The sequence below is a fragment of the Anoplolepis gracilipes genome, chromosome 8 (genome assembly GCF_047496725.1).
Source record: "Anoplolepis gracilipes chromosome 8, ASM4749672v1, whole genome shotgun sequence".
NCBI lineage: Eukaryota > Metazoa > Arthropoda > Insecta > Hymenoptera > Formicidae > Anoplolepis > Anoplolepis gracilipes.
In genome coordinates, this window is record NC_132977.1 from 3,087,305 (window position 1) to 3,112,565 (window position 25,261).

Below are 25,261 nucleotides of genomic sequence, written 5' to 3' on the forward strand. Positions count from 1 at the left end.
TACGAAAAAGTTATGATGAAGCTACTATAGAGAGGTCTATGCCCTGTCTGTGTCTCTCTAGATCGATTTTAGAGGCATGGACCATCATAGGCGTACACTTTGTGTTAAAAGAACATTGTTAGACAGAAAGAGAAACCACTGTCTGCAATTAAATAATTAAAAAAACTTTTTCCTTGCCTTTTTATCCTTAACAAATATAGTTATAAATTTTGTATGTAACATAAATATTCTAAAATCAAATTCTAATATACATATAATAAATAAAAGAATAATAAAACTGCAAAATTGTTATTAAAAGAATAAAATTATCGAAAGAGCTCCGAATTAATAAATATAAATAAGTAAGTAAGAAAGAGGCAATAGGAGCGAGGAGATGTGAATATAAAATTATAAGTTTTTTATATAGGTGATGTGTCGCAATTGTATTGACATTAAGTACATTAGTAACATTCTATAGAATGACGGAAATTATAATAAAGATTTGAACGTTTCGATTCATGTTTTGAATCCTCTTCAGCATAATATATAAATTAAATAAATGAATTATAAATAGATAAAAACGAAATTAATGAGAAAACATCGCATAATAAAGGCGTAAGACATGTGTGAACATAAAATTCGTGATCGTATTTGCATGATTAAATGGGTCAATGCCTTAGCTTTTATATATATGTAATTTATACAACTAACATGCGATAAATATGTACAGCGGTTCTGAGACATTGATCCATTTAATCATGCGAATACGATCACGAATTTTATGTTTACACATGTCTTACGCCTTTATTATGCGATGTTTTCTCATTAATTTCGTTTTTATCTATTTATAATTCATTTATTTAATTTATATATTATGCTGAAGAGGATTCAAAACATGAATCGAAACGTTCAAATCTTTATTATAATTTCCGTCATTCTATAGAATGTTACTAATGTACTTAATGTCAATACAATTGCGACACATCACCTATATAAAAAACTTATAATTTTATATTCACATCTCCTCGCTCCTATTGCCTCTTTCTTACTTACTTATTTATTGTTATTAAAAGATAGTAAAATAAAATATAATTTAAAATATTAAGTACAATCTCAAAAATATAATTAAAAATAAAATAAATATAAGGCAAGTAAGAGAAATTAAAAATGATGAACAGGATAATTAAATAATTTTCAACCAGCATTTTAAAAAAAGATATCTTTTTAATATTATAATATTATAATGATGTAATCATATTACAATAATGTAATAATATTATAATAATATAATATTATTACAATAATATAATATTATTATAACAAATTTGTGTTTAATATTTTTATATTATTATTTTATTTTATATTATTATTTTTGGCTGGTTTCGATGTTTATTATCAGTGAATGTGAAATAAACTATATGTATATATTTGCAGTGAATATTAAAACGCATTATTATCACTTATGTAACGAACAAAAGAGAAAAATCACTTGAATGCAGCGCTTGTATATTATAATTATCTCCCTTATCATTTTCGTGATAATGCTTTCCTCAATGATGCTATGCATTTACAAATTACATTATTCAACAAAATTTATTTATTTTCTTTTTTTGAGAGAGGGAACCTGAGTCATACTTATCATTTCTTATAAATTTTTTTACGTTAAATCCAAAATCTATCGCAGAATTGCTCTACTACATCACAATTTTTAGAAAAATGGCGTAGAAATCTTTAAAAAAAAAGATGGTTTATATTATAACAATTTTAGAACCCAATTTGAATTCAGAAGCAAAAAATATACAAGAAATGACGGATTCGATTCAAATCGCAAAACTTCGAATCGTATTATCTTTCTCATCATTCTTCATTTCCGGTAACTTATAAGAAAAAAGATTTGGAACCATTTTTCTCGCCATATATGCAATAGTTAAATTGTAGAGCATCAACTTTAAAAAAAAAGGACAGAAAAATATTTAAACAAAGGTATCTAAACTTGTATGCAAAAGATATATAAAAATATATAAAAATTATTAAACACTGTTACACACAAAATTAGTTTAAAAATAAATATCAGATCCATGTGTTTAAATAAACAGAGCTAATCAAGAATTATAGTTGACATATTATTTATCATTAATAATTAACGTTAATCGCAATTTATAATCCTATTAATTTGTATATTAATTATAAAAAAAATGTTTCGCAAATTTTATAAATTACATAAAATTGACTTAAGTAAAGTATACAAATTTATCCAAATTGCATTAATTGTAAGATGCATATATTAGTTTGAGAATTTTAAGCAATTATAAATAGATTTTAATTATAAATCCTTACCATTAATAGTTTAAAAGTATATATTTAGAACTAAAAATTATATCTCTCTGAACATTGATAAGAGACTTACAAACTTAACAAAAAAAAGGATATGCCAACGGTACATGGTGTTCCCAAGCGGTCACCCATCCAAGTACTAACCATGCCTAACGCTGCTTAACTTCAGTGATCGGACGAGAACTGGTGTATTACAGCGTAGTATGACTGTTGGCGAATATTTTGTTTTGATTAATAGTAGATATATGTAATTTAAGAACTTTGAAATAATTATAAAAATAAATTTGTATTGTTAACGCTCGTTTACCTAACTTAGATTTTCCAAATTCCTTAAATCTCCATTCTTTCTTATGGCATCAAAGATAAAGTTTAATTCCAGCTACTACAGAATATATAAAAAAAAATATATATATCATTAATACATTTGTAAATATTAACTTAAGTACTTTGATAAATGTAACAATCTCTTTACAAAATTGTAGATAAAAAGAAATGATAACGCTTAATGAGATAAATAATAATATGAATCTAGATCCAGCTGACCTATTATTATTTTTATATATTCAGCATTGTGAGATCTTACAGTCTCTTCATCATTCAATAATAATTTTAAGCCGTATTATGCAATAAGTACATTATACATTCATTTATGTTTCAAAATTGTAAATTAGAAAATAAAATTATTTTTACATCTGTTTGTTGCACATATTTTCTTTCTGCTGTTTATAATCATATGTCACAATAAGAAATAATTGCAAATTTATGTTTTATACAAAATAAAATATTTTTAAATATATGTATAAAACTTAATATATGTATATATTAATATATATATATATATATTTATATATAATATTTATATATATTTATTATATTATTATGGATATCAAAATAAATAAATTCTTAATACATAATTTTGTTTCGTTTTTGTGCGAATTGTATTAATGAAAGAAAAATTAATACCGGTAGACATTTATACCTGTATAAGACAGATATTATCTTTGATTCACCGAGTCGTTGACACTTAGTTATGTAAATATTTCATTACTCAGCGGCATAACGCAAGATAAGATAACTGTGTCGATGTTATTGTATCATTTCAAAATGAAATCAGGCATGTTATTTGTATAATATAAATGTTACTTTTTTATATGAAAAATAGTAATAAATATTATTATTATTAAATTTACTTGTTAATAATTTTTATAATAATTTTAATAAAAAATATATTAATTATATAATAATTATAATAGAATTATTATAATACAAAAATATTCAGTACATTTATTTAATGTATCTTGTAGGTATGATTTTAATCTTTTTTTAATATATTATTTATAATTGATTATAATATTTATAACTTCAAAAATTATTTTCTTGATAATTATTGCGAAATGGTTACACTTCATATTATTTTGATTTTCGCAAAATATCAAAATAATCGATAAGATATAACAGTGTAACAATAATTATTAATTTTTTTAAGAAAAATCCATTTAAAGTAGATTAGATTAGACTAGAATAAGCTCGCAGATATGTAACAAACACCAATATTGGGTTTTCTGTCACTGAAAAATACTCGATTGTGCGATATAATCCTTGAGAGCTATTCTCGAATGCTTTTTTTCTCTTCTACAATTTCGGAAACTTAATTTGCGTGCAAACATCTATATTAATTCGTGCGGTATTAAAACGTTCAGTTCACGTGTAGAACGATTTCGTTAACAAAGCGTGTAAAAATGTAGGATTTATAATAGCAAGGTATCGTAAAACCAATAAAACGCGGTAATAAAAGTAAATGGGGCAGATGATATTTTACAGCGGTTTAGAACACTGCTGAAAAGTCAATTTGATACAGAAAACTCATATCTCAAACAATAACACTTAAATTTTTTTTAATTAATATAAAAATAAAATTTAAAAAAATATATAAATGTAAGATAAAATATAATATAAAAAAGTTTAATTTGCACGCTTATTTTCTTCTATATATATATTTGGTTATTATATATATATATATAATAACCAAATTATATATCAAAATATCTAAAGAATTAAAAATATTCTAATAAGTAATTTTAACTAAATGAAATTGTATATTTTGTATTGTAAATTTTAAATTGTGTATGCAACATAGAAAAAAGGAAGCACAATATATGCATATACATTAAAAATAATAAAAATTAATACTTTTTATATTTTATAACAGTTATTATTTTTTTAAATTAGATGCATAATTTCTATATTCTTTTATTTCTTATATTTCTATTCTTCTATTTCTCTAACCTATAATATAATTAATTTTAATTTAATTTTCATAAAATTCTAGTTAAAATTTTATTTATAAAAAAGTTTTTCTACTAAATTCAATTTAATTTTTATAGAAAATTTTTTTTGTTAACTATTATAGAAACATTGTTTATGTCAAGAATTTCAACCTCCTTATTAATAATCTATGTATTTCGATAAACATCTTGTGCGTATTAAAATTATAATTGCCTGACAAATATCTGAAAAGCTGTGTCACATTTATTCTTTTTCTTTCATCACGTAAGATGTTTACGTTTTCTAGAGACGGACACCAAATGCGTACGACACATGCGTAGGTAGATTGGATGTTTTCACAATACCCACGCAAATAGGAACAAGTTCTTTGCAAATATGGGTTGCCAAAACATTCACTTTGCGACCTGAATCTATCAATACTATAATATTAATTAAAATTTACTCGATTATTATAATGCAAATGTAATCTTTTTCAATTTTCCAGAAATAGCCATATAGTATAACAAATACAATCTTCTTGTATATACTAAACACGAGTAAACAAATTTTATTATATGTAATCAATTGCTATTGTCAAGTAGAGCGAATTATCTACACTTGTTATTGTATTAAAATTATTGAAAATACTGTACATGCTATTGAATTTATTAATTATAAATAACATTATTACTAATATTGTTTTTTAATAAATTATTTTTTCTTATTTATTTGGTTGTACTAATTCAATGGTCATATTTTCAGACATTTTTTAAATATAATAAATATTAAATTATATTCTTAAAATGCACAATAACATTACATAATTAAAATATTAAAGAATATAAAAAAATATAGAAAAAACTTGTTTCTCAGAAATTTTCGACAAATAAAAAATATTCATTATTATTATATATAATATAATATATATTATATTATATATATGTAATTGGATTAGATTATAATGAGAATATCTTCCTATATAAGATTCATTCTAATTTAAATCTCAAATTTTTCTACGTGATGTCACAGAGATTTCAATTGCGCAATATCTATAAATATATTTTTAAATATATTATATTTAAAAATCTCTATATATATATATAAAGATTAAAACTCTTTTGGTTTCAATTTCTCAGGTCGCAAATCGTTATTTTCCATCTGTCGTTTGATTCGGGACACGCTTTAAAAAAATGATACTCACCTGCGCAATCACTTTGGCACTTTCTCCCGCAAAGAGACCCGGAAGAAAAATCTTCACAACGGAGCGCCCACGTGTCTAAGCTGTCACTTCACCTACGAGAAATACGTCCAAAGTACACACGGAACATGACACATGCACATTACGTTATCAGCAGACGCGGCTGCTTATCACCATCAAAATGTACACAAAAAAAGAAAAAAAGGAAACCGAGATGATACGTAACACCTGTTGCGTGATCACGACAGACTGAGAAGACTTACTAAAATTCATGTCATAGCGAATGTCTCCCGAGAATCGTGTTGAACACGTCATCTCGCGTCAATTGCATGACCTACGTGCATTGCAATAGCAGTAAAAAAACTATAGAAAGCAAACAGCTAGCCTATTGTAAAAAATATAAAAGCTAGGATTAGATATATTTATATAATAACACAGACAGCAAACAATATTTATGATAAATATTTATAAAAATATATATTTTTTTTAATATTATACAAATATTTTATAAAAATCTTTATTTAACATATTTTTAAAATCTAGATGAGATATTTTATATTTATGATAAGTAAAAAATAAATATTTATAGGAATTATTTTGTAAATATTTCTTAAATATTTTCTAGGATATTTATGGAAAATATATTTATGATCTATTCAATCTAAAATCTTAAAAATATTTATAAAATATATAAATAATTATAAATATTTTATAAATATTTTGTACTATCTTGGAATATAAATATCCTTAACTATAATAATCTATATATGTAAACAATGTAAATTATATATGTTTAATATATGTAATATTTACAACTAATAATAATGCACAAAATGGTTTATTGAAGATGTTTCGTTCATTATATCGTTGTACATAATTTAAACATATAATAATAGAATTTTAATATTTTTTGTGTCATAAAAAAAATTAATATAAGATTCACAATAAATTAGATTTTATACCAATAACAAGAGAAAATAAAAACATTATTATAAATATATTTTTTAAGTAAAAAAATTTTAGTTGCACATATGCAGTATAGGCGCTATTGAAAATAAATATTATTTTGTTATAATTAATAAATAATTCAACAATTATTTTTATTAGAGACATATAAAATCAAAACATTCAATTTCCTATCGGTTTGATATATAATAAATAATAATGGAAAAAAGATTAAAAATTTCTATTATTAGATAGGCTAAACTTTATATCGATATTTATTTTGTTAATACCCTAACAGCACACATATTCAAAAGATGTTTTTAAAACATTCATAGAATGTTAAAACATATTTTAATATCCCATATGGATCTCTTATTATAAACATCTTTTGAACATGTGTGCTAATAGGGTAATAATTATAAATTAACAACCAACAATATAAAAAAATGAGCCAATAATAACTAAACGATTTGACAAAAAAAAATTAAAAAATGTTAATGACAGTCAACTTTACGGAGCCCAAAGCATTCTGTCATTATTGGCGATAAAAAAAATAAGGCTAAAGGTACCTTTTCATGCTGACGCTCGACGCTTATTTTCAGCGTCAAAAGACATCACGTGACCAACAATAAAGATACCAATTCGTCAATTTTGATCACGTGATCTGTTTTGACGCCAAAAATGAGCGTCGAGCATCACCATGAAAAAGCACCTTAACGCAAGTACATACACGTGCACGAACTTTTCTATCCTTTTCTATCTTTCCTCTGCACAATATATCCGACATATTCACGAGTAATGCAATGACTTAACAATGCATACGTTATTTATCTCTAACATTGTCCATTATTGAGAGAGCGTCACTTTAGTCAGACAATTTTTGGCGCCAAATTACTTCTGAATTTAAATCCCTGGGATCCTCGCTAACTTCAAAGCGAATCTATAATCAAACCGTGTGTGTGTATCGACTTAATTTTGCAAAATTCACCGCAAATAATGTTCGCCACGAACGCGTTAAAATCACGCATTTCATTCGTATCCACGCAATCTTTTCTGCTTTTCAGGTATGCGTACACGTGTGCACGTTTCAGACCGATTTGTCATCCTGTGTATGTTGTACACCTGTATCTATGAACGTTTGCCATACCTGACACAATTGTTCCATTCGTAATGTCATCGCTCGGAGTACGCGTCGATTGATAAATAATCGCACGATCGATTTTCCATTCCTCGTCGCGATTTCTTCAGCTGTCACTTTCACGATAATCACGATATTAGAGATTATTTCGATATATCATTTTAAGCTCTGTGAGCGTGTCGTTCAAAACTAACCTCAACGGCATCCTTCTCATCTGTTAACGATTCTTTTTCTTTTTGTTACGAGGATTTTTGTACTATTTTTTTTTTTATTTTTCCGAGCTAATTTGCATGCGAGTTAATACGTCATTCATCGTTATAATATTTCTATGAAGCAATCACATTTGTTAGAGTGAGTGAAATTTTGGTGAGAAAAGAGAGGAAAAAAGACAGTACAAATTCGGTTGTGTATTATTATATTGTGCACGAATTTCATCCTTTGATATTTCACGATGACGTCATTTTATCAAAATGACGAGATCTCACTTGCGGAGAGTTGTAACTGCAAGTAAGAATTAGTTAATTACTGATCTGTTGAAACTGTACAAACTGTGATCCAAAGTAATAACATAAACTGTACACTGGGGTGATATGTATATTAATATCTTTTTTGAAAAATTTAACTTTTCATTTTTGACTTTCTTATATAAAATGTAATAAAATCATTACAAATTTATCCTGTTATAAGAGAGAAAAAAATTATCTTTGTAAAACTGACCTCAGTATACAGTTTTAAATATTCAGGACCAATATTTATGTTTGATTGTAATTAAAACTGTCAAATATTAAATAGAAATTGATATGATATGATATGATTTTTATAAATGTCAACTTTCTCATAAATTCTAGTTTTAAAATCTATATCTTTCTTTCATCATATTTTCAGAAATCAAATCCTAGAATCCAAAGCAGCAGTAGTCAGTATGTCAACTCACAAACGTGTAGAAAAACGATATGATGACATAATAAAATCACAAAATGATGATAGATTGTACAGAGGCTTAGTGCTTGCTAATAAAATGAAAGTGCTTTTAATAAGCGATTCAACAACTGATAAGAGCGCTGTTGCACTAGATGTTAATATAGGTAATTTTAATCATATTATTTAAGGAATTTTCAAAAATACTTCCGTGTGTATACATATATTTAGAAATACTACATAGATTGATAAAAATATATTGTTATATAAATTGCTCAAGCCATGTAAAAGTCTATTTTTGATAATAAAATCAAACTATATGTTTCAGGCTACATGTGCGATCCAGATGATCTACCTGGATTAGCACACTTTTGTGAACATATGTTATTTCTGGGAACGGAGAAATATCCTCAGCAGAATGATTACAATGTATATTTGTCGCAGAATGGTGGCGCGAGCAATGCTTCGACGCTTTTGGATCACACGACCTATTACTTCGATATAACTCCGGAAAAGTTAAGGGGTGCGTTAGATCGTTTCGCTCAGTTTTTCTTAACGCCCCTCTTCACAGAGACTCTGACCGAATTGGAGCTGAACGCCATAAATTCAGAGCACGAGAAAAATTTGGCAAATGATACCTGGCGATTCGATCAATTGGACAAATCCTCTGCAAGCCCCGATCATCCATTTTCAAAATTCGGCACCGGCAATAAAGAAACGTTAGATAAAATACCGAAGGAAAAGGGCATCAATGTTAGGGATAGACTGCTTCAGTTTCATGAGAAATATTATTCTGCAAATGTCATGTCACTGTGCATTCTTGGCAAAGGTAAGGTGATAATTCACGTATATAAGAATTATTAAAATATCTGAATATTTCACATTATTTTATTTACATTTGAGTTTTGCTACAGTATATATGAAATATGAATATAATGTATTCATCATAAATTTGTTGATAATTTTCTTTCACTTTTCATTTTCAATTATTTCGTTAATTGTTTATGCATTTTTACCTTCTCATTCAAAAATTTTTTTTTTATTAATATTTTATTACAAAGAAAAAATTGATATAAATTAGTATGAAATAATATTCTTTTCAAGAGATTCTTTAAACTTTGATATTTAATTAAATAAATAAAAGTAAAATTGTTCTTCTCTTTTTTGAAAAAAATCTAAATACTTCAAGATAAGCAAGCCAATAAGTATGAATAATAAATGTATCAAATAATGTTGTTTTAATTTCTCTGACTAAAATTTGACCTTTCTTTTTAGTTTATTTGTAACGTTTATTATATGCTAATAAATTTTATGTTTAGAGAGTTTAGACGAACTTGAAAACATGGTAGTAAATCTCTTTTGTGAGGTGCGAAACAAAGAAGTGGAAGTTCCAGTATGGCCTGAACATCCATTTAAGGATGAACACTTTCGCACTAAGTGGTACATTGTTCCAATAAAAGATATGAGGAATCTAGACATTACATTTCCTTTGCCTGACTTGCAAGAATATTATCGATCCGCGGTAATATAACTTTTCTTTTAATTTTAATATTTGATTTATATATAATTTTCAACATTATATATTTATATATATATATATATATATATATATATATATATATATATAATGTTGCTAAAAATAGTGATGATAAATTATCTATATCAAAATTTCTTTTAAAAGAAACTTGACGTTACAAATTCTATCTCACAGACTCGATCATCATAATTATGGTTGCGAATTATGAAATACTTACAAAATTTGTAATAATTATTGATTTTGTATTTATATATTTTATATGATATATATTTTTAAACAAGTAATTATCAAACTAGGCAATAAGAGCCATACGCGCCATACATTTTCTACACGTTTCAATTTAGAATTACTTTTTAAAAAAGAAGTTTACGCATTAACATCCGCGTATGGCTCTTATTGCCTAGTTTGATAGTTACTTGTTTGTAAACATTAAGAGCCTTATATATATATATATATTCGAAATGATATATTTTTAACATTTGTATCTTATTAATAATATATTATTTATTTGTCGATACAGCCTGCACATTACATTTCTCATCTGCTTGGACACGAAGGAGAAGGCTCATTATTATCGGCTTTGAAAGCCAAAGGTTGGTGTAACTCCCTAGTATCTGGAAAACGGTCAAGCGCCAGAGGCTTCAATTTTTTCAGTGTCGTTGTTGATTTAACCGAGGAAGGAATTAAGCACGTCGACGATATTGTTACACTGATGTTTCAGTACATCAGTATGCTTAAGAAAAAGGGCCCAATTGAATGGATCTATAATGTAATTGATGAAATGAATTATAATCTTGAATAGGAAATCAGAACACAATCTGCGAGGAATTATTAATAAAAGTAATGAAATAGTATTCTATTTTTTTCAATTGATTACATAATTTTTGGAAAATATGTTTTGTTAATTAAAACAGTTTATATATAATAGTTTATACGAAATAACAGTTACATAAGAAACAATGTATTAACACTTTATACAAAAAAAAAAATTACAGTTCCATCTAAAAAAAATATCTTAAAATCTTGAAATTTATAATTTAAAAATAAACATGCTTATCACATGATTATGACATTTATCTTTTTTTTCGCAAAATGTGCATGTTCTCGCCGATTGTACCTCAATTCATCAGATATCCTGTATGTAAATAATCGACATAAGAGTTTAATATTAAATACAGTAACATATGATTTTTTTACATTTGCAGGAATACAGAGATATCGCGAATATGAATTTTCGTTTTAAGGAAAAGTCTTCACCTCGTAATTACGTGTTTTCTGTAGTATCATCGCTGCAGGAATATCCCATGAATGAAGTGTTGTGCGCGGAACGTATTTACCCTGAATGGCGACCAGATATTATTAGTCAGATCATGGGGTACTTGACGCCGCAAAATATTAGAGTTCACCTGGTCGGAAAACTGTACGAAAATATAGCTAACGAGACCGAAAAGTGGTATGGTACTAAATATAAAAAGGAGAAGATACCAACGGACATAATTAGCATATGGGAGAACGTTAACGATAATTCGGATCTGCAATTGCCTCCCAAGAACGAATTTATAGCGACTAAATTTGATATCAAGCCGCATGATAACGTAATTAAAATTGACATAATATTAATTACCTTTTGTAAAATTAATTCTTGCAACATCTAATGTGAAATTTTCATGAAACATAGGCTCTATTATTGTAAAACTGTTATGAAATTGATTATATATTAATGTAAGTCAATTAATGTAGGCAGTTTTTAATGCACTTAGACTTTGATATATTTTATAATAATAATTTAATATAATAATTTAATATAATAATTAAAATGCTGGATATACATCTCTTATTAACATTACGAAGATCTGAGTGCTTATGAATTACCCAGACAGCACAAAATATTTATAATAAGTATTTAAATATTTTATAAATATTTTTAAGATTTTAGATTGAATATTACAAAATAATTACTATAAATATTTATTTTTTACTTATCACAAATATTCTATTAAATATGTCATCTATATTAAAAATATGTCGAATAAAGATTTTTATAAAATATTTATATAATATTTCATAAATATTTATCATAAATATTGTGTGCTGTCTGGGTAATTTAATGGATCTCTTACGTTTGTATATCATTACATGCAGTTGCTAAAATTTTTTAGGTAGAAAAATTTCCTATAATTATAGAGGACACACCATTTATAAGACTTTGGTTTAAAAAAGATGACGAATTTCTCGTACCGAGATCTAGGATGCTCTTCGATTTTGTCAGGTTGGTGATAAGCTATCGAATTTATAATTGTACACATAATATAATGTGACCTTTTTCTTTAATATTGTAGTCCACTCGCATATATGGATCCCATTAGTTGCAATTTAATTAATATGTTCGTCCAACTATTTCGTGATTCTCTCAATGAGTATGCATATGCTGCCGATTTAGCTGGTTTACAATGGGAACTTAATAATAGTAAATATGGAATAACAGTGAGTACATTTTTAATACAATAAACAATATTGAAAATATTCCTATAATATCTGTACATATAATAATATCTATCAAATTATCTATAAATTATTGAAAATTATTTATGTTTAAAAGATTAATTGTCTTTTTTTAGCTTGGTATAGCTGGTTATGATGACAAACAGCGTGTATTGTTAGAAAAAATTATGGACAGAATGATAAACTTTAAGATTGATCCAAAGAGATTTGAAATTCTAAAAGAAAATGTATGTTCAATAAAATTTATAATATGTTCTCCTTAAAATTAAGCTGTATATTTATGTAAAATTGCTTACAGTATATCAGGACTTTGAAAAATTTCGTGGCTGAGCAACCATATCAACATGCAGTCTACTATCTCGCAGTTCTGTTATCGGAACAAGTCTGGGTAAAGAATGAATTATTGGAAGCAACTGCTCGTAAGTTTATATAAAAGAGAGACAACTCATATGTGTTTTTATAAAAAATTTTTTTTCAAAACTTTTTTATTAAAACTGACTACAAATATAACACTTATAATTAAATATTTAAATTTATAACGATTAAATAATATTTAAATATTTAAGCTAATATATATTTAATGATAAAACTTTTTAATGATGAAAAATATGTTTTAAAATTTTTATACCATTAAAATTTTTATGTTACAGATTTGACTGTTGATAGACTTCAACAGTTTATACCACAACTTCTTAGTAAAGTGCATGTAGAATGTTTGATACATGGCAACGTGACTATAGCAGAGGCCACAGATACAGTTAGATTAATAGAATCTAAGTTGACAAGTTCAGTGCCTCACATAACACCACTATTGCATAGACAACTAATATTGTATCGTGAAGTTAGACTGGAAGATGGTAAGCATATAATTTAAATCTCATTTATAACAATTTGAAAATTAATATGCTGAAAAATAGAGAAAGAGAGAAAATATTAATATTAATTTATTAAGACAGTATTTATTAAACAGTTTTATTGTTTATCTTTTAAAGATTGCTGATTAAATCTCATTATCTCATAAAATATAAGAAAATACAAAAATAGAAAAAAGCATGAATTTATAGTTTAATTTATGTGAAAAGTGAATAGAAAATTAAAATTTTATTTATTACTGCAAGGTCATTTTATACATGATACAATTTTTTTCCTAGAAATAAAGAATGCTAGCTGTTAATAACTGCTAATAATATTGTTTAAACAATACTGTTTACATTTTAGTATTATGTAATGATATTTAATGTTCATTATAGGTTGCCATTTTCTGTTTGAAGCAGAAAATAAATTGCATAAAAGTTCATGTACAGAAGTATACTATCAAACTGGCTTGCAATCGACAGAGTCGAATATGCTTTTAGAGCTTTTAGCACAAATTATTTCGGAACCTTGCTTCAATATTTTAAGAACCAAGGAACAATTGGGCTACATTGTATTTAGTGGTGTGCGCAGAACTAATGGAGCCCAAGGTTTACGAATCATAGTTCAAAGTGACAAACACCCACAATATGTTGAAAAACGTATCGATCTATTTATTGACTCCATGTTGGTGAGTATAATAATACTCTCGTAAAAGATTACATAATAATAATAATATACATGATGTTACAGAATATTTCTCTCTTATGAATCTAACAGAAGAAATTTAATTTTTATTTAAATATTATAGGAGCACATATCTACGATGTCGGAAGAGCAATTTGAGAGACATAAGAAAGCCTTGGCTACATTACGTCTTGAGAAACCAAAAATGTTGAGTACTCTGTGCACTATATTCTGGAACGAAATTATAAGCCAGCAATACAACTTTGATCGAGCAAATATCGAAGTGGCTTATTTGAAAACTATAACGCGGCAACAAATACTTAATTTTTATAAGGTTTTACATCTTGTATTTTTATCTCATTTTATACGCAGAATCTATGGAGAAAAATTTAAATTATAAAAATTATAATATATTTCATAATCTTTTTAGGAAATTATATATAGTGAAGCACGACATAAAATGTCAGTACACGTGATATCCACGGCAACAGATAATACATTAATTGAAGAAAGTATATCTGATTCGAATAACAAAACTGAAAAAGTCACTGACATACCAGCCAATCAAGGAGTCAAAAAAATTGATGATATTTTATCCTTTAAAATTAGTCAATCTCTATATCCTTTATTAAAACCATTTAAAGAATTTCCCATGAAAGGCGTACGTTCTTCTAAATTATAAATAAATGATAAATATAATAAGATAATTTTAATATTAAATAGATGAACTTGTTTAATGTGTATCTCATAAAATATATATTTTAAAAAAATGTTTCAGACAAAAGATATAAATAAAGACAGTAAATGTACGGTACCAAGGCGTAAATGAGCCGAATATGTATAATATAAATTAAAATCGAGTAATTTAATAAAAAAGTCAGTTGAGCATACAAAAAGGTTATAAAATTTAAAAAGACATTTAAAGGCAGGACTTGATCATGGGTGTTATCAAAGTCAGATTAAGATCAACTTTATTTTTTTAAATGGAAACGTCTACTTTTTATTACATATTTTTATAGCTGACTCTCAAGATAAATTGCAAGAATGTGAAAAATCCATTTAAGAAATTAAAAATGACCTTCACGTGACCTTCAAACAATTATCGAAACCATCTTGGCACCATCTTATATACCCCTTCGAGTAAACCAACTTTTGTCCGAAACGTTTTTTTCGAAAACTCGGTGATTTCAGAATATTCGATTGTATCTTTTAAAATAAAATTTCGTATATTTATTTTATTTTTTTTTTAATGATTCTCTTTTCGGGATATATGATGTCTATACAATCTTTATATAGATTTTTCTTTACCTTCTTATTTCTGTTTCTTAATTTTTTTGTCTCTCTCTCTCTCTCTCTTATGTTGTTTGTCTCTAACATCCTTTCTACATTTCTTTTTCTTCTGACAAAGTATTGTCTCCTATTTCTTAGGGTAAATATTTATATAAGCGAAAATCTTGCTAATGACCTTGATCTTGACATGTTGTAGAGGGTATATTTTTAAATAATACGGACTTTAAATTTTGCGGCGATCTCTTTTAATTTCTGAGATACGCGATTTTAAAATATTGTAAAACTAATATTTTTAGAAAAAGAGATTTAGTTCCTTGACATATATAGGTTTCAAACATTTTTATCATAAGTAAAGGACAGGATAAATGCAGTTTTAATTAAATTAATAAATCAGTTATTGATACATAATAATATTTACATAAATATATACACAATATAAATGTATATACATAATTTATTGAAAATTAATCTTTTATTATTGTTCAATTTTAATTATGTCATTAAGATTTTGTAGATGAAATTCACGTAATGAAAGCATGATCGAAAATTTTCCTGTATTATAAAATTGAATATACTTCTTGTTTAATAATCATAAATTATAATTTTGAATATATAAAATCAAAATAAAAATATTAAAAATTTTCTGTAATAGGTAACTTGATTTCTTATCTATACAACTAAAATGTCAACAATTTTAGAAGTTATTATATGCAACGTTAATAATTTAAAGAATTTTAAAATCCCCTGATTACAAATCTTGAGCTTTGTTGTTATAGAGTTTTCAAAGATTCAGATTTTTAGTCAAAAACATAACAATTGAATATTTATTGAAAATTATTAAACTTGTAAAATTCGCTGATATGTTACAAAATTGACAAATATGCATAATTGATGAGCATAACTTAGTATCCAAATAATGTAAATTTATAAATTATTAGATAGTTGTAATCATAAAAAATGTATTTATTTAATTATTAAATATTCAGCAAAAAAATGATTAAGTACATAATAGAAATTTCTTTATTCACTTATTTAAAATAATTATATATTATACATCATATATAGATATCACATATAGATACAATGCAAAATAATTTATTATTAGAGATTTCAATGAATTTCGTATTGATATAAGACTGTTATATAGATATCTTTATATATAGAGATCTTTAGATTTCTCTGATATTTATCTTTAATAACTAATATTACAGTAAAAAAGGTAAATAAAGTAAATACAGTAAATAAGTAAATGAATTTTTTTAATGTAAATTTTTTTATCATTTTCATATTAATATTATATTCATAATATTATATTCATATTATATTAAATAGCATAAAAAAATTACATATTAGATATACTATAAATCGTCATGTATGTATATATGACATGTTATATATGCATGTATAAATATATATAAATATATATAAATATATATAAATAAAATTAGTAAGTTTATATACAAAAGAAAAAATAGTAAGACTATACAAGGTATGTACAGTATTGAAATTTAATCATTGCAGAAAATCATAGTAAAATTATATATATATATATAGTATACATATATAATATATATTATAAATAAAATATCTAAAGTTGTTTTTTCTTCTAAATCCTTTTATACTCTTTAATAGAAGATTATTATTAGGTAATTGTAATCATAAAAAATGTATTTGTTTAATTATTACATATTTAGCAAAAACGATTAAGTACAAAATAAAAATTTCTTTATTCACTTAATTAAGATAATTATATATTATACATCATATACAGATATATAGAAACTTTTCATTTTACAATGCAAAATAATTTATTGTTAGAGATTTTGATAATTTCCGTATGTATGAAGTATAATAATAATATTAAAATATAATAATATTAAACCTTTTGCTCTCTAATTTTATTCAAATATTCAATATATATCCCAGTAAACAAAAAGCAACAGTAATGTAACATCAATGTTATAGTTTCCCACTCAATAATATAAATGTTATGTACAAAGCGTTATATTGCAATTACATTGTTATATATAATTATAATATTGATGTTGCATTACTATTGCTTTGTGTTTACTGGATCAATTTTAATCGTCCTTTTTTAGTCGCAGATTGTTCAGTTTCAAAATCTGTAAAAATATATCTACATTTATATCACTTCGATAAAAAAAGGTTATCTTTTACTAATAATTTTCGAGAAAATAATTTTGAACATGAAAATAATACCTCTATGTTTATATATTTCACTATACTAGTATGTATATGTATTGATACTTGTATATCAATTAGGATATTATCTGTATTAAGCAACTAATTTACCTGAAATTCTTCGTTTGCGTTTATTGCAATCAATTATTGAACTTGTTTCGTTTGCTTGTTCATTATTTATTTCTGACGATTCCAGTTCAGAAGAAATAAGAGTAGAATATGTTTCTGAACGAGAGAGATTGTCATATTCGACGTCTGATTTTCTCGAACAATGTGGTAATTTTTCTTGTATAGTAATAGTACTAATGTCTTTAATATTCACTAGAAAATAAAATAAAACCAGTTTTACGAGAATATTTTTCAAATATTCAATAAAAATATTATATAAAAATAATTTAGTTTTTAAATGATATATTTCGTTTTATTATTAAAAAAAACAGTTAATAATTTTGTTTAAGTGTACAAAATGTAACATTTTCATCGAAAAAAAAATGTATTCACCTGTCTTATAAGGCCTTCGTTGTTTACCAGTAGCAAAAATGCAAGATACAGTACCCACTTTTCTACGCACAACTCTGTATTTATCTTCTCCGAATTTTATCGTTTTTTCTTTTAATGATAACAGTTGACCCTGCAGATTGCATTGTAAAACCTACGGAATAATTTATAAATTAATTTTGATTAATCTTAAATCTAAAGAACTCTATTTAGGCTTATTATTACTTTATCTTTCTGTAACACTTTTATTATCAGGAAATAAATTCAGATTTATTGCACACAATTGGAGGCTAATTAATAATTAATTTCTTTTCCTATTTGTAATTAATTATTATTGAAATTTTCTTTTCCTGGGATTAGCAGGAAATCAATATTAAAATTGAAGATGTGCAATTTGCTAAAATACTAGTTATTGTAACTCTTAAGAATTAGTTTAAAGAATAAATTTGTAATTACGTTATTTGGAAGATTCAAAATAAAAGCCTCGTCATCTTCAGAAAGATCCCTCAATGTAAAACTCGTTGGTATCGTTTCCACAAGTAACTTTTCGTCCTCAATTAGTTGCTGTAACTGAACAAAGATAATCAATAATGCTTATCAAAATAAGACTTGTCAAATATTCATCAAATATAGTTTAAGAAAAAGAATTGATAGAGTTACTTACATTGCATGGTCTATAATTGGAGATATCAAGATGCGCATTTAAACGTTTTGTCGATATTTGTTTGTTTTGTTCAAGTCTAGACTTACACGTAGTTTCAAGTTCACTGGTACAATCACTCATTCTGTCTCCGTTTTGATTACTTTTATCGCAAAGGTTCTCTTTATCTAAAGATTTATTTCTGGAAAATTGATTTTTGGACTCTTCATTAATGTTTGAAACATTGTTTTCAGAAACTCTTAACTCAGAACTCTCATCAACAACATCTACGTAATTATTGTAATCATTATTATGTACATTATTACAATATTGTATTTCCTTTAATAAATTTTTATTTGCAGCAGATTTAGATGGAATTTTATCACCTTGTTTTGTTATTTCTTTTTTTATATTCGATGAATCTTTTTTTTCTTTTGGAGAATTCAGTGTAGTTTCTTTGATGTGTGAAATATCTGCGTTGATATTTTCACAATTGATTTTATCATTCTCAAACATATCTTTACTACTCGTATCAGAATCATTATCATGCGTTCTCGATGTTTCAATGGTTAAATCTTCATCATCGCTCTGACTAGAATCACTGCTCACAACCAAGTTTAGTCTCGCTTGCTGTTGAAGCCGCTTTTTAGTTTCAGGTGATATATAATTCATATTATCCTCTTCAGTGTCAGTTTCTATTGTTACCGATACATTAGTGTTAATTTCTTCGGAAATTTTTTCTTGGGAATTAAAATCATTTTTTGCAATACTGGTGTTATTATCTTGCTTGTTTATTATTGTATATTTTTTATTAATAATTTCACTGCAGGTAATTTTAGGTAACAAATGCAGTTTTCCAATATTGCACGAGTCTTCTAGTTTCACAGAACATGTCTTATCTTTGTGATTTATTGGATAAATTTCTGCATCCTTAATTTCATTTAACTGAAAGGAATTTCCTTCTTTTTCTTCAGATGATTCTTCTTTATTATCTTGTTCTTCTGAAATATTATCACAAGATTTTAAAGATACATTCTTTGCATCATCTTTCTTTGGAGATAGTGATTGCTGCTTTTGTATATTTTCTTCTGCTTTTATAAGATTCATTTTTTCTTCTGTAATTTTCCTTGTTAAAGAAACTTCTTGATTAAAGTCCTTATCAGTTAGGTTCAATTGGAACGAATTTTCCACTTCTTCTTCTCTAGAAAAAATTTTTTTTTCTTGTTCTAAAATGTTATCATTTATCATATCCTCCTTAGAATTTTCTGAAGCAATTGTTTCGATTTTAGCGATCTTTTTAGATTGTTGAGAAGCAAGAATTTTCTCTTCAGTATCTGAATAATCTGCTAAACTTCGTTCGTCAAATTTAAATGGTATTGAACTTAAATCTTTATCAAATATAAAATATTTCTGCTGATCCAGCGACAAAGTATTTGGCGATAAATCCTTAGATACATTGGTGTGTGTTTTCTTTATCGGAGTAGAACTGGTAGGTACAAGTAATTGATCATAACTTAGTCTATTCTCTTTGCTTTTATCTTTCTCAATATCTTTATCATTATTCACATCAGCTTCTTCTAACATAGATGTCAAATTCCTTCTAACATTTTTTAATTTAGATTTCTGACTTTCATTTGTGTTGTTGTTATAATTTTTTGAACTTATCAAATTTTCGCTACTTATTTTTGCTAATTTATTACTTTCCAATTTAATAATAGTACTTTCATTGTCAGAGCCTTCAATATTTCTTGAACTGGTTGACTTAGATGAAGAAGCTTGATATTTTGATAAAGAATCTGATAGATTTTGTAAATCTGATTTAGTATTTGATTTGTTTACCATTGCATTAAAGTCTTCGCAACTTTCCTTCATATTTTCATTTACAGACTTTATTATATTATTAGAAGTTGTACTATCTTGAAAATCAAATTGTGCAGAAGATTGATTATTAAATTGAACCTTTAAATAATCATGGTTATTATTCCTGGAAATGTTTTCCTCATTATTTCTGCATGTTTGATTATTTAAAAAATATAATATGTCTCTATTTTTTTTTGTGCCTTTTTGACAGTCTAGATTACTATTACATTTTTTAGATGCCTTAGTACTACATTTTGTTTCTACTGGTTTTCTTTTTAGTGTACTTGCTTTTGAATTCTTGATATTGCTTTTCTTCTTAAGTTTAATGTTAATCTTCTTTTTAAAATCTTTGTCATCAGTAAAAATATTCCTAAAATCATCATTTGAGCCTTCATCCTGTATCAAAGAACCATATATAATATCATAGTCAGTGTCAGATAGACTGCTAGAGTTATCAGTATCAGTATCCTCAACCAAGTTCCGTATGACATTGGTCTTTAAATTTACATATTCCTTGTAATTTTTCACACCATATTTTTTTACTTTGGTATTGTATGTTTTTGTTCTTTTTCGTATTTTCGACGATGACGTAAATTTATGTGTCAATGAATTGTCAATTGTTCTGTTATTGACATAATTGTCCTTTATTATCCAACCAATAGTCTCGTCAGAAGACATGATGCTTTATTTGATATCTAAAATAAAAATAAAATATTAATAATAATAAATAAAAGATATAAATAAATTATACAAAATAACATTTATTTATTTAATATAAATAAAAAATGATAAAATGCACAGAATTTGGAGTTCATCATATCTTAATTAACGAAATTTATTATTGTGTATCTTCAAGTAAAAAAATTTCAAAAATTATAATTAAAATTATTGTTAATATTACAGTATTATAAAAAAATAATAATCATAACGTTAAAAGAAATCGAAGCACGTGACATTTTTTGCAAATATACAAACAATATATGCGTAGGTATTTTTTACAGGGAATATAAAGTTTTTTAGAAATAATGGATTAATTATAGTTTTTAAATATAAAATATAGATATTAAATATATATCTCTTTCATTAAATAAAATTAATTTCCTCTCAAAAAAAGGAGGAAATTAAAAGATATAAGAATCAATGCTTAACCTTTCATTATTTTTTTCGTAATATCAAACAATAATTTTCAGTACCATATTCTCATCTGCATATTTAAAGTACATACCTAGAAATAAAATTCCATCAAAATACAATGAGAAAATTTGCATTTTTGCCAAATAACTAAATAATAGTAATTGAAGCGAGGTTTATTCTTTTCAACTGCACTACTTTAATGTATGTTCTTTTCTATCTTTGTTCAACTTTTAATGAGTAACAAAGATAGAATGACATTGTTAGCGCTAATTTTCTCCGCAATAAAGTGGTGCCAACTAGATTTATTTTAGAGAGCCAGTAAAACTACGTGGCTAAATCCGCTTTCGATGTCATGGTAAAATGACTGTTTGGTTTGTGTCCGTGCTAGATCCACAATTGTAGATCTCAAAAGTACAAAACGTTATGCATTTTTACCCAGACAATGCAAAATATTTATAAAATATTTACAAAATATTTATAATAATTATTTAAATATTTTATAAGTATTTATCAAAATATTTTATAAATATTTTTAAGATTTTATATTAAATTAGATCATAAATGTATTAACCATATATAAATATCCTATCAAATATTTAAAAAATATTTACAAAATAATTACCATAAATATTTATTTTTTACTTATCATAAATATTAAATATATAAAATATTTTATCTATATTTTAAAAATATGTTGAATAAAGATTTTTATAAAATATTTATTATACACTCCTCAAAAAAATTAACGGGATAACAATTTTTTGACCAAAAAATTGTCAAACTTTGAAGCGCTGTAACTTTGCGAGAAATTATCCTACTGAAACAAATAAAAAGGCAAATTAAAGTTTGAAATGTCTACTTTAAGACGTTTTTAGGCCTATGACGATACATTTATTAATTTTGAAGTTATGTGATTTATTTGAAGCGGAATACAGCAAATAAGAAAATAAGAAAATAAAAATCTTAACTTTAACGCATCACACCAAGTGATTTTTTTCTGGCTTAATTATCAAACCAATTTCACGTAAAAGGCTGTACCTTTAGCTTTAATTTCATTTTTTATTTTTTGTCGTACGATTTTTTCTTGTCATGTTATTCCACTTTAAACAAAAAAACTCTTTTTATAATCTTTAATAGGCCATATATAAGGCAAACAGATTATACGGGAATGAAAAAAAAAAAGCATTTTAAAGCTTAAAGTATCAGTTTTCAAGTAATAAAACTAAATTTCAGATATGATTTCTTTTTGCATGCTGTTTCGAATTCAGCTCCAAAATTTATTATTTTTGGCGGAGATATTCAACTTTGAACTTTGTAAGAGAATTTTAAACAGAATATGCATATAGTGAACGTATTCTTCATCGCGCTTACAGCTCAAAATGTGCGTACGCATACGTGCGTATGTGTAGTAAGAGTACGAAAGAAAGCAATTCTTTGCCTGCGTTGAGATGATGAAAACACAGGAGAGAGGGTTTGGAGTCGATAAATATTTTGGAAGTGACGAACAACGGGGTTCTAATCTCTTCTGTGTCTTCTTATCATTCATTCATGTTATAATTTATAATTAATTATATTAAAAAATTAATTCAAATGCGCAATGAATATTCAAATCGCTCGGTATTTATCTTTTGTAATTTAAAAAATAAATCTTATAATAGTAAAATCTAGAGATGGAAAACAGGTAAAAATATGTTGTCAATGAAAGAAAGAAATATAACTTTACCTGTGATTCATTTATTTTCTTCAATAATATAAAATTGCGTTAATACGATAAAGAGAGAGATGCATATGTTACAATATTTCACAATGCAACACGTCTTCGGCGTGATTGTGGATATAATTGCATTTGAGTTGTGTTGCTTTTATTAAAAAAAACAGTGGCGGATTTTGTGATGAGAAACTTTTAAAAGGAAGTTTTTGGTTTATAATATAAAATTTAAAATATAAAAAGAATATCCATTATTTTAAAATTAATATAAAAAGAGATTTAAAGAAGAGATAATTAAAGAGAGATTTAAAGAAGAGATAATTAAAGAGAGTTTTAAAGAAGAGATTAATATAAAAAAAGAGAATTAAAGAGATATTTATATAAAAAAATTATATTTTAAAAAGTAAGAAAAAACACGGAAAAATATCAATATAAATTATTTTCAATATTCTATTACTTTTAACCGCTCACGCCACTGCAATTATCGACCGTTGAACACGTAGACTCAATAAAAAGTGATTATTTCAATCGATTTCCGATTGAAAACACAATCGCGCATTTTTTTGTTATTCGAATACGATGTAAATTACTTGATATAAATAGGGAATACGACAATTATATATTACAAAAATATACAGCGTCGCTTAATCAACGCCAATTACATTGAATCGTCTTAAGAACTATTTCTTATCTCTACACTAATTACATAAATACATCTTATATACATCCTTCACGTATGATTCGTGTTAGTTGAGAGAAACAGTTGCGTACATATATGTGAGAACTCATTATTTTGAAATAAAAACACAAAAGATAATATATATGTATATGTATATCTAATCGGCGGACATAATGATGGTATCATTTTTTTATCTCAACTGTCAAAATTAGGGTCTAAGCACACGTGCGACGTAACAGTTTATGACAGATAAATTGTTACGTGCTCAGACTCTTACATTTATGCACATTTATTTAGATGTATGTCGCTTGTATCAGTGGGATATTTTTAACCAAAGGTAACTGAACGGTTGAGATTACCAAAATTATATGATTTAATCGAAAAGCGTTACATCATCATCGAATTAATCAGCATAATTTCGTTAACCACCAGGCTTCTAAACACAACTGAACTTGACACCTGAAAATTTAACAGCGATATAAATTGTGAAATAAAGATATGTACGTTTCCGAGATGGTTTTTCCGACATGCTTTCACAATCGCATTATAATAGACTTTTATATTGTTTTTTATAATCACGTAAAATTTTCATAATAAATTGACAAATATACATATATCTAAAATTATTAAAAATATGAATTTTTTAAGACGTCCTTTAGTTACTTTTAAATAAAGTACCCGATAAAAAATATGTGATAATTAATCATGTATATTTATATCTGAATATTTTTTCTCGAGTTTTTCTTGATTTAAAAATAAGTAAAGGATGTCTTAAAAAATTAACATTTTTAATTCAAATCTTAAAAATTCAAGTCTTAAAAAATGTATATTTCATTTTATCGTATCGTTCTCGGAATATCGATGTGTTCAATCAAATATTATTATACAATGTTTA

The 25,261-nt window shown here is 25.5% G+C and overlaps 4 protein-coding genes and 1 non-coding gene across 14 annotated transcripts in view; 1 reads left to right on the plus strand and 4 right to left on the minus strand.

Moving 5' to 3' along the window:
- Spri (Src homology 2 domain-containing protein sprint) overlaps window positions 1-6,143 on the minus strand; it is a 328,447-nt gene extending 322,304 nt beyond the window's left edge. The window contains exon 1 of the mRNA XM_072897990.1: window positions 5,780-6,143. The gene's annotated coding sequence lies outside the window, so the exon portion shown is untranslated. The remainder of the gene's footprint in view (window positions 1-5,779) is intronic.
- On the minus strand, window positions 2,409-2,528 carry LOC140669135 (5S ribosomal RNA). Its single transcript, XR_012047304.1, has one exon. It is a non-coding gene; the product is annotated as a 5S ribosomal RNA (ribosomal RNA).
- Window positions 6,144-7,495: 1,352 nt separating the features above from the next.
- Ide (Insulin degrading metalloproteinase) lies at window positions 7,496-15,593 on the plus strand. Of its 2 annotated transcripts, none has more exons than XM_072897806.1 (14): window positions 7,496-7,785; window positions 8,745-8,944; window positions 9,106-9,606; window positions 10,097-10,299; window positions 10,835-11,083; window positions 11,520-11,909; window positions 12,474-12,583; window positions 12,654-12,798; window positions 12,933-13,043; window positions 13,115-13,235; window positions 13,467-13,673; window positions 14,067-14,359; window positions 14,480-14,689; window positions 14,786-15,593. In XM_072897806.1, exons 1-14 carry the CDS (start codon window positions 7,718-7,720, stop codon window positions 15,035-15,037), a joined length of 3,060 nt encoding a protein of 1,019 aa, XP_072753907.1. In that variant the 5' UTR covers window positions 7,496-7,717; the 3' UTR covers window positions 15,038-15,593. The 2 variants fall into 2 exon arrangements, with proteins under 2 accessions (XP_072753907.1, XP_072753908.1); XM_072897807.1 differs by lacking the exon at window positions 7,496-7,785 and adding an exon at window positions 7,813-8,366.
- Window positions 15,594-17,491: 1,898 nt separating this feature from the next.
- On the minus strand, window positions 17,492-22,211 carry LOC140668731 (uncharacterized). The gene is made up of 6 exons (XM_072898015.1): window positions 22,071-22,211; window positions 19,010-21,540; window positions 18,802-18,915; window positions 18,349-18,499; window positions 17,959-18,168; window positions 17,492-17,768 (listed from the first exon to the last, which is right to left on the minus strand). Exons 2-6 carry the CDS (start codon window positions 21,521-21,523, stop codon window positions 17,713-17,715), a joined length of 3,045 nt encoding a protein of 1,014 aa, XP_072754116.1. The 5' UTR covers window positions 21,524-21,540; window positions 22,071-22,211; the 3' UTR covers window positions 17,492-17,712.
- Window positions 22,212-23,693: 1,482 nt separating this feature from the next.
- The window catches only part of Smash (smallish), a 68,926-nt gene continuing 67,358 nt past the window's right edge, over window positions 23,694-25,261 (minus strand). For all 9 annotated transcript variants that reach the window (XM_072897988.1, XM_072897987.1, XM_072897984.1 and 6 more), the window contains one exon: window positions 23,694-24,825. In XM_072897988.1, coding sequence (XP_072754089.1) covers window positions 24,803-24,825 — 23 coding nt within the window. In that variant the 3' untranslated portion in view covers window positions 23,694-24,802. The remainder of the gene's footprint in view (window positions 24,826-25,261) is intronic.

Coding starts and splice junctions, on each gene's coding strand:
- Ide (XM_072897806.1), top strand. CDS start 7,718: ATGTTCGCCACGAACGCGTTAAAATCACGCATTTCATTCGTATCCACG. Junction 7,786..8,744: donor CAATCTTTTCTGCTTTTCAG/GTATGCGTACAC, acceptor TCATATTTTCAG/AAATCAAATCCTAGAATCCA. Junction 13,674..14,066: donor TGAAGTTAGACTGGAAGATG/GTAAGCATATAA, acceptor TGTTCATTATAG/GTTGCCATTTTCTGTTTGAA.
- LOC140668731 (XM_072898015.1), bottom strand. CDS start 21,523: ATGTCTTCTGACGAGACTATTGGTTGGATAATAAAGGACAATTATGTC. Junction 18,916..19,009: donor CCAATTATAGACCATGCAAT/GTAAGTAACTCT, acceptor ATCTTTGTTCAG/TTACAGCAACTAATTGAGGA. Junction 17,769..17,958: donor ACGCAAACGAAGAATTTCAG/GTAAATTAGTTG, acceptor ATATTTTTACAG/ATTTTGAAACTGAACAATCT.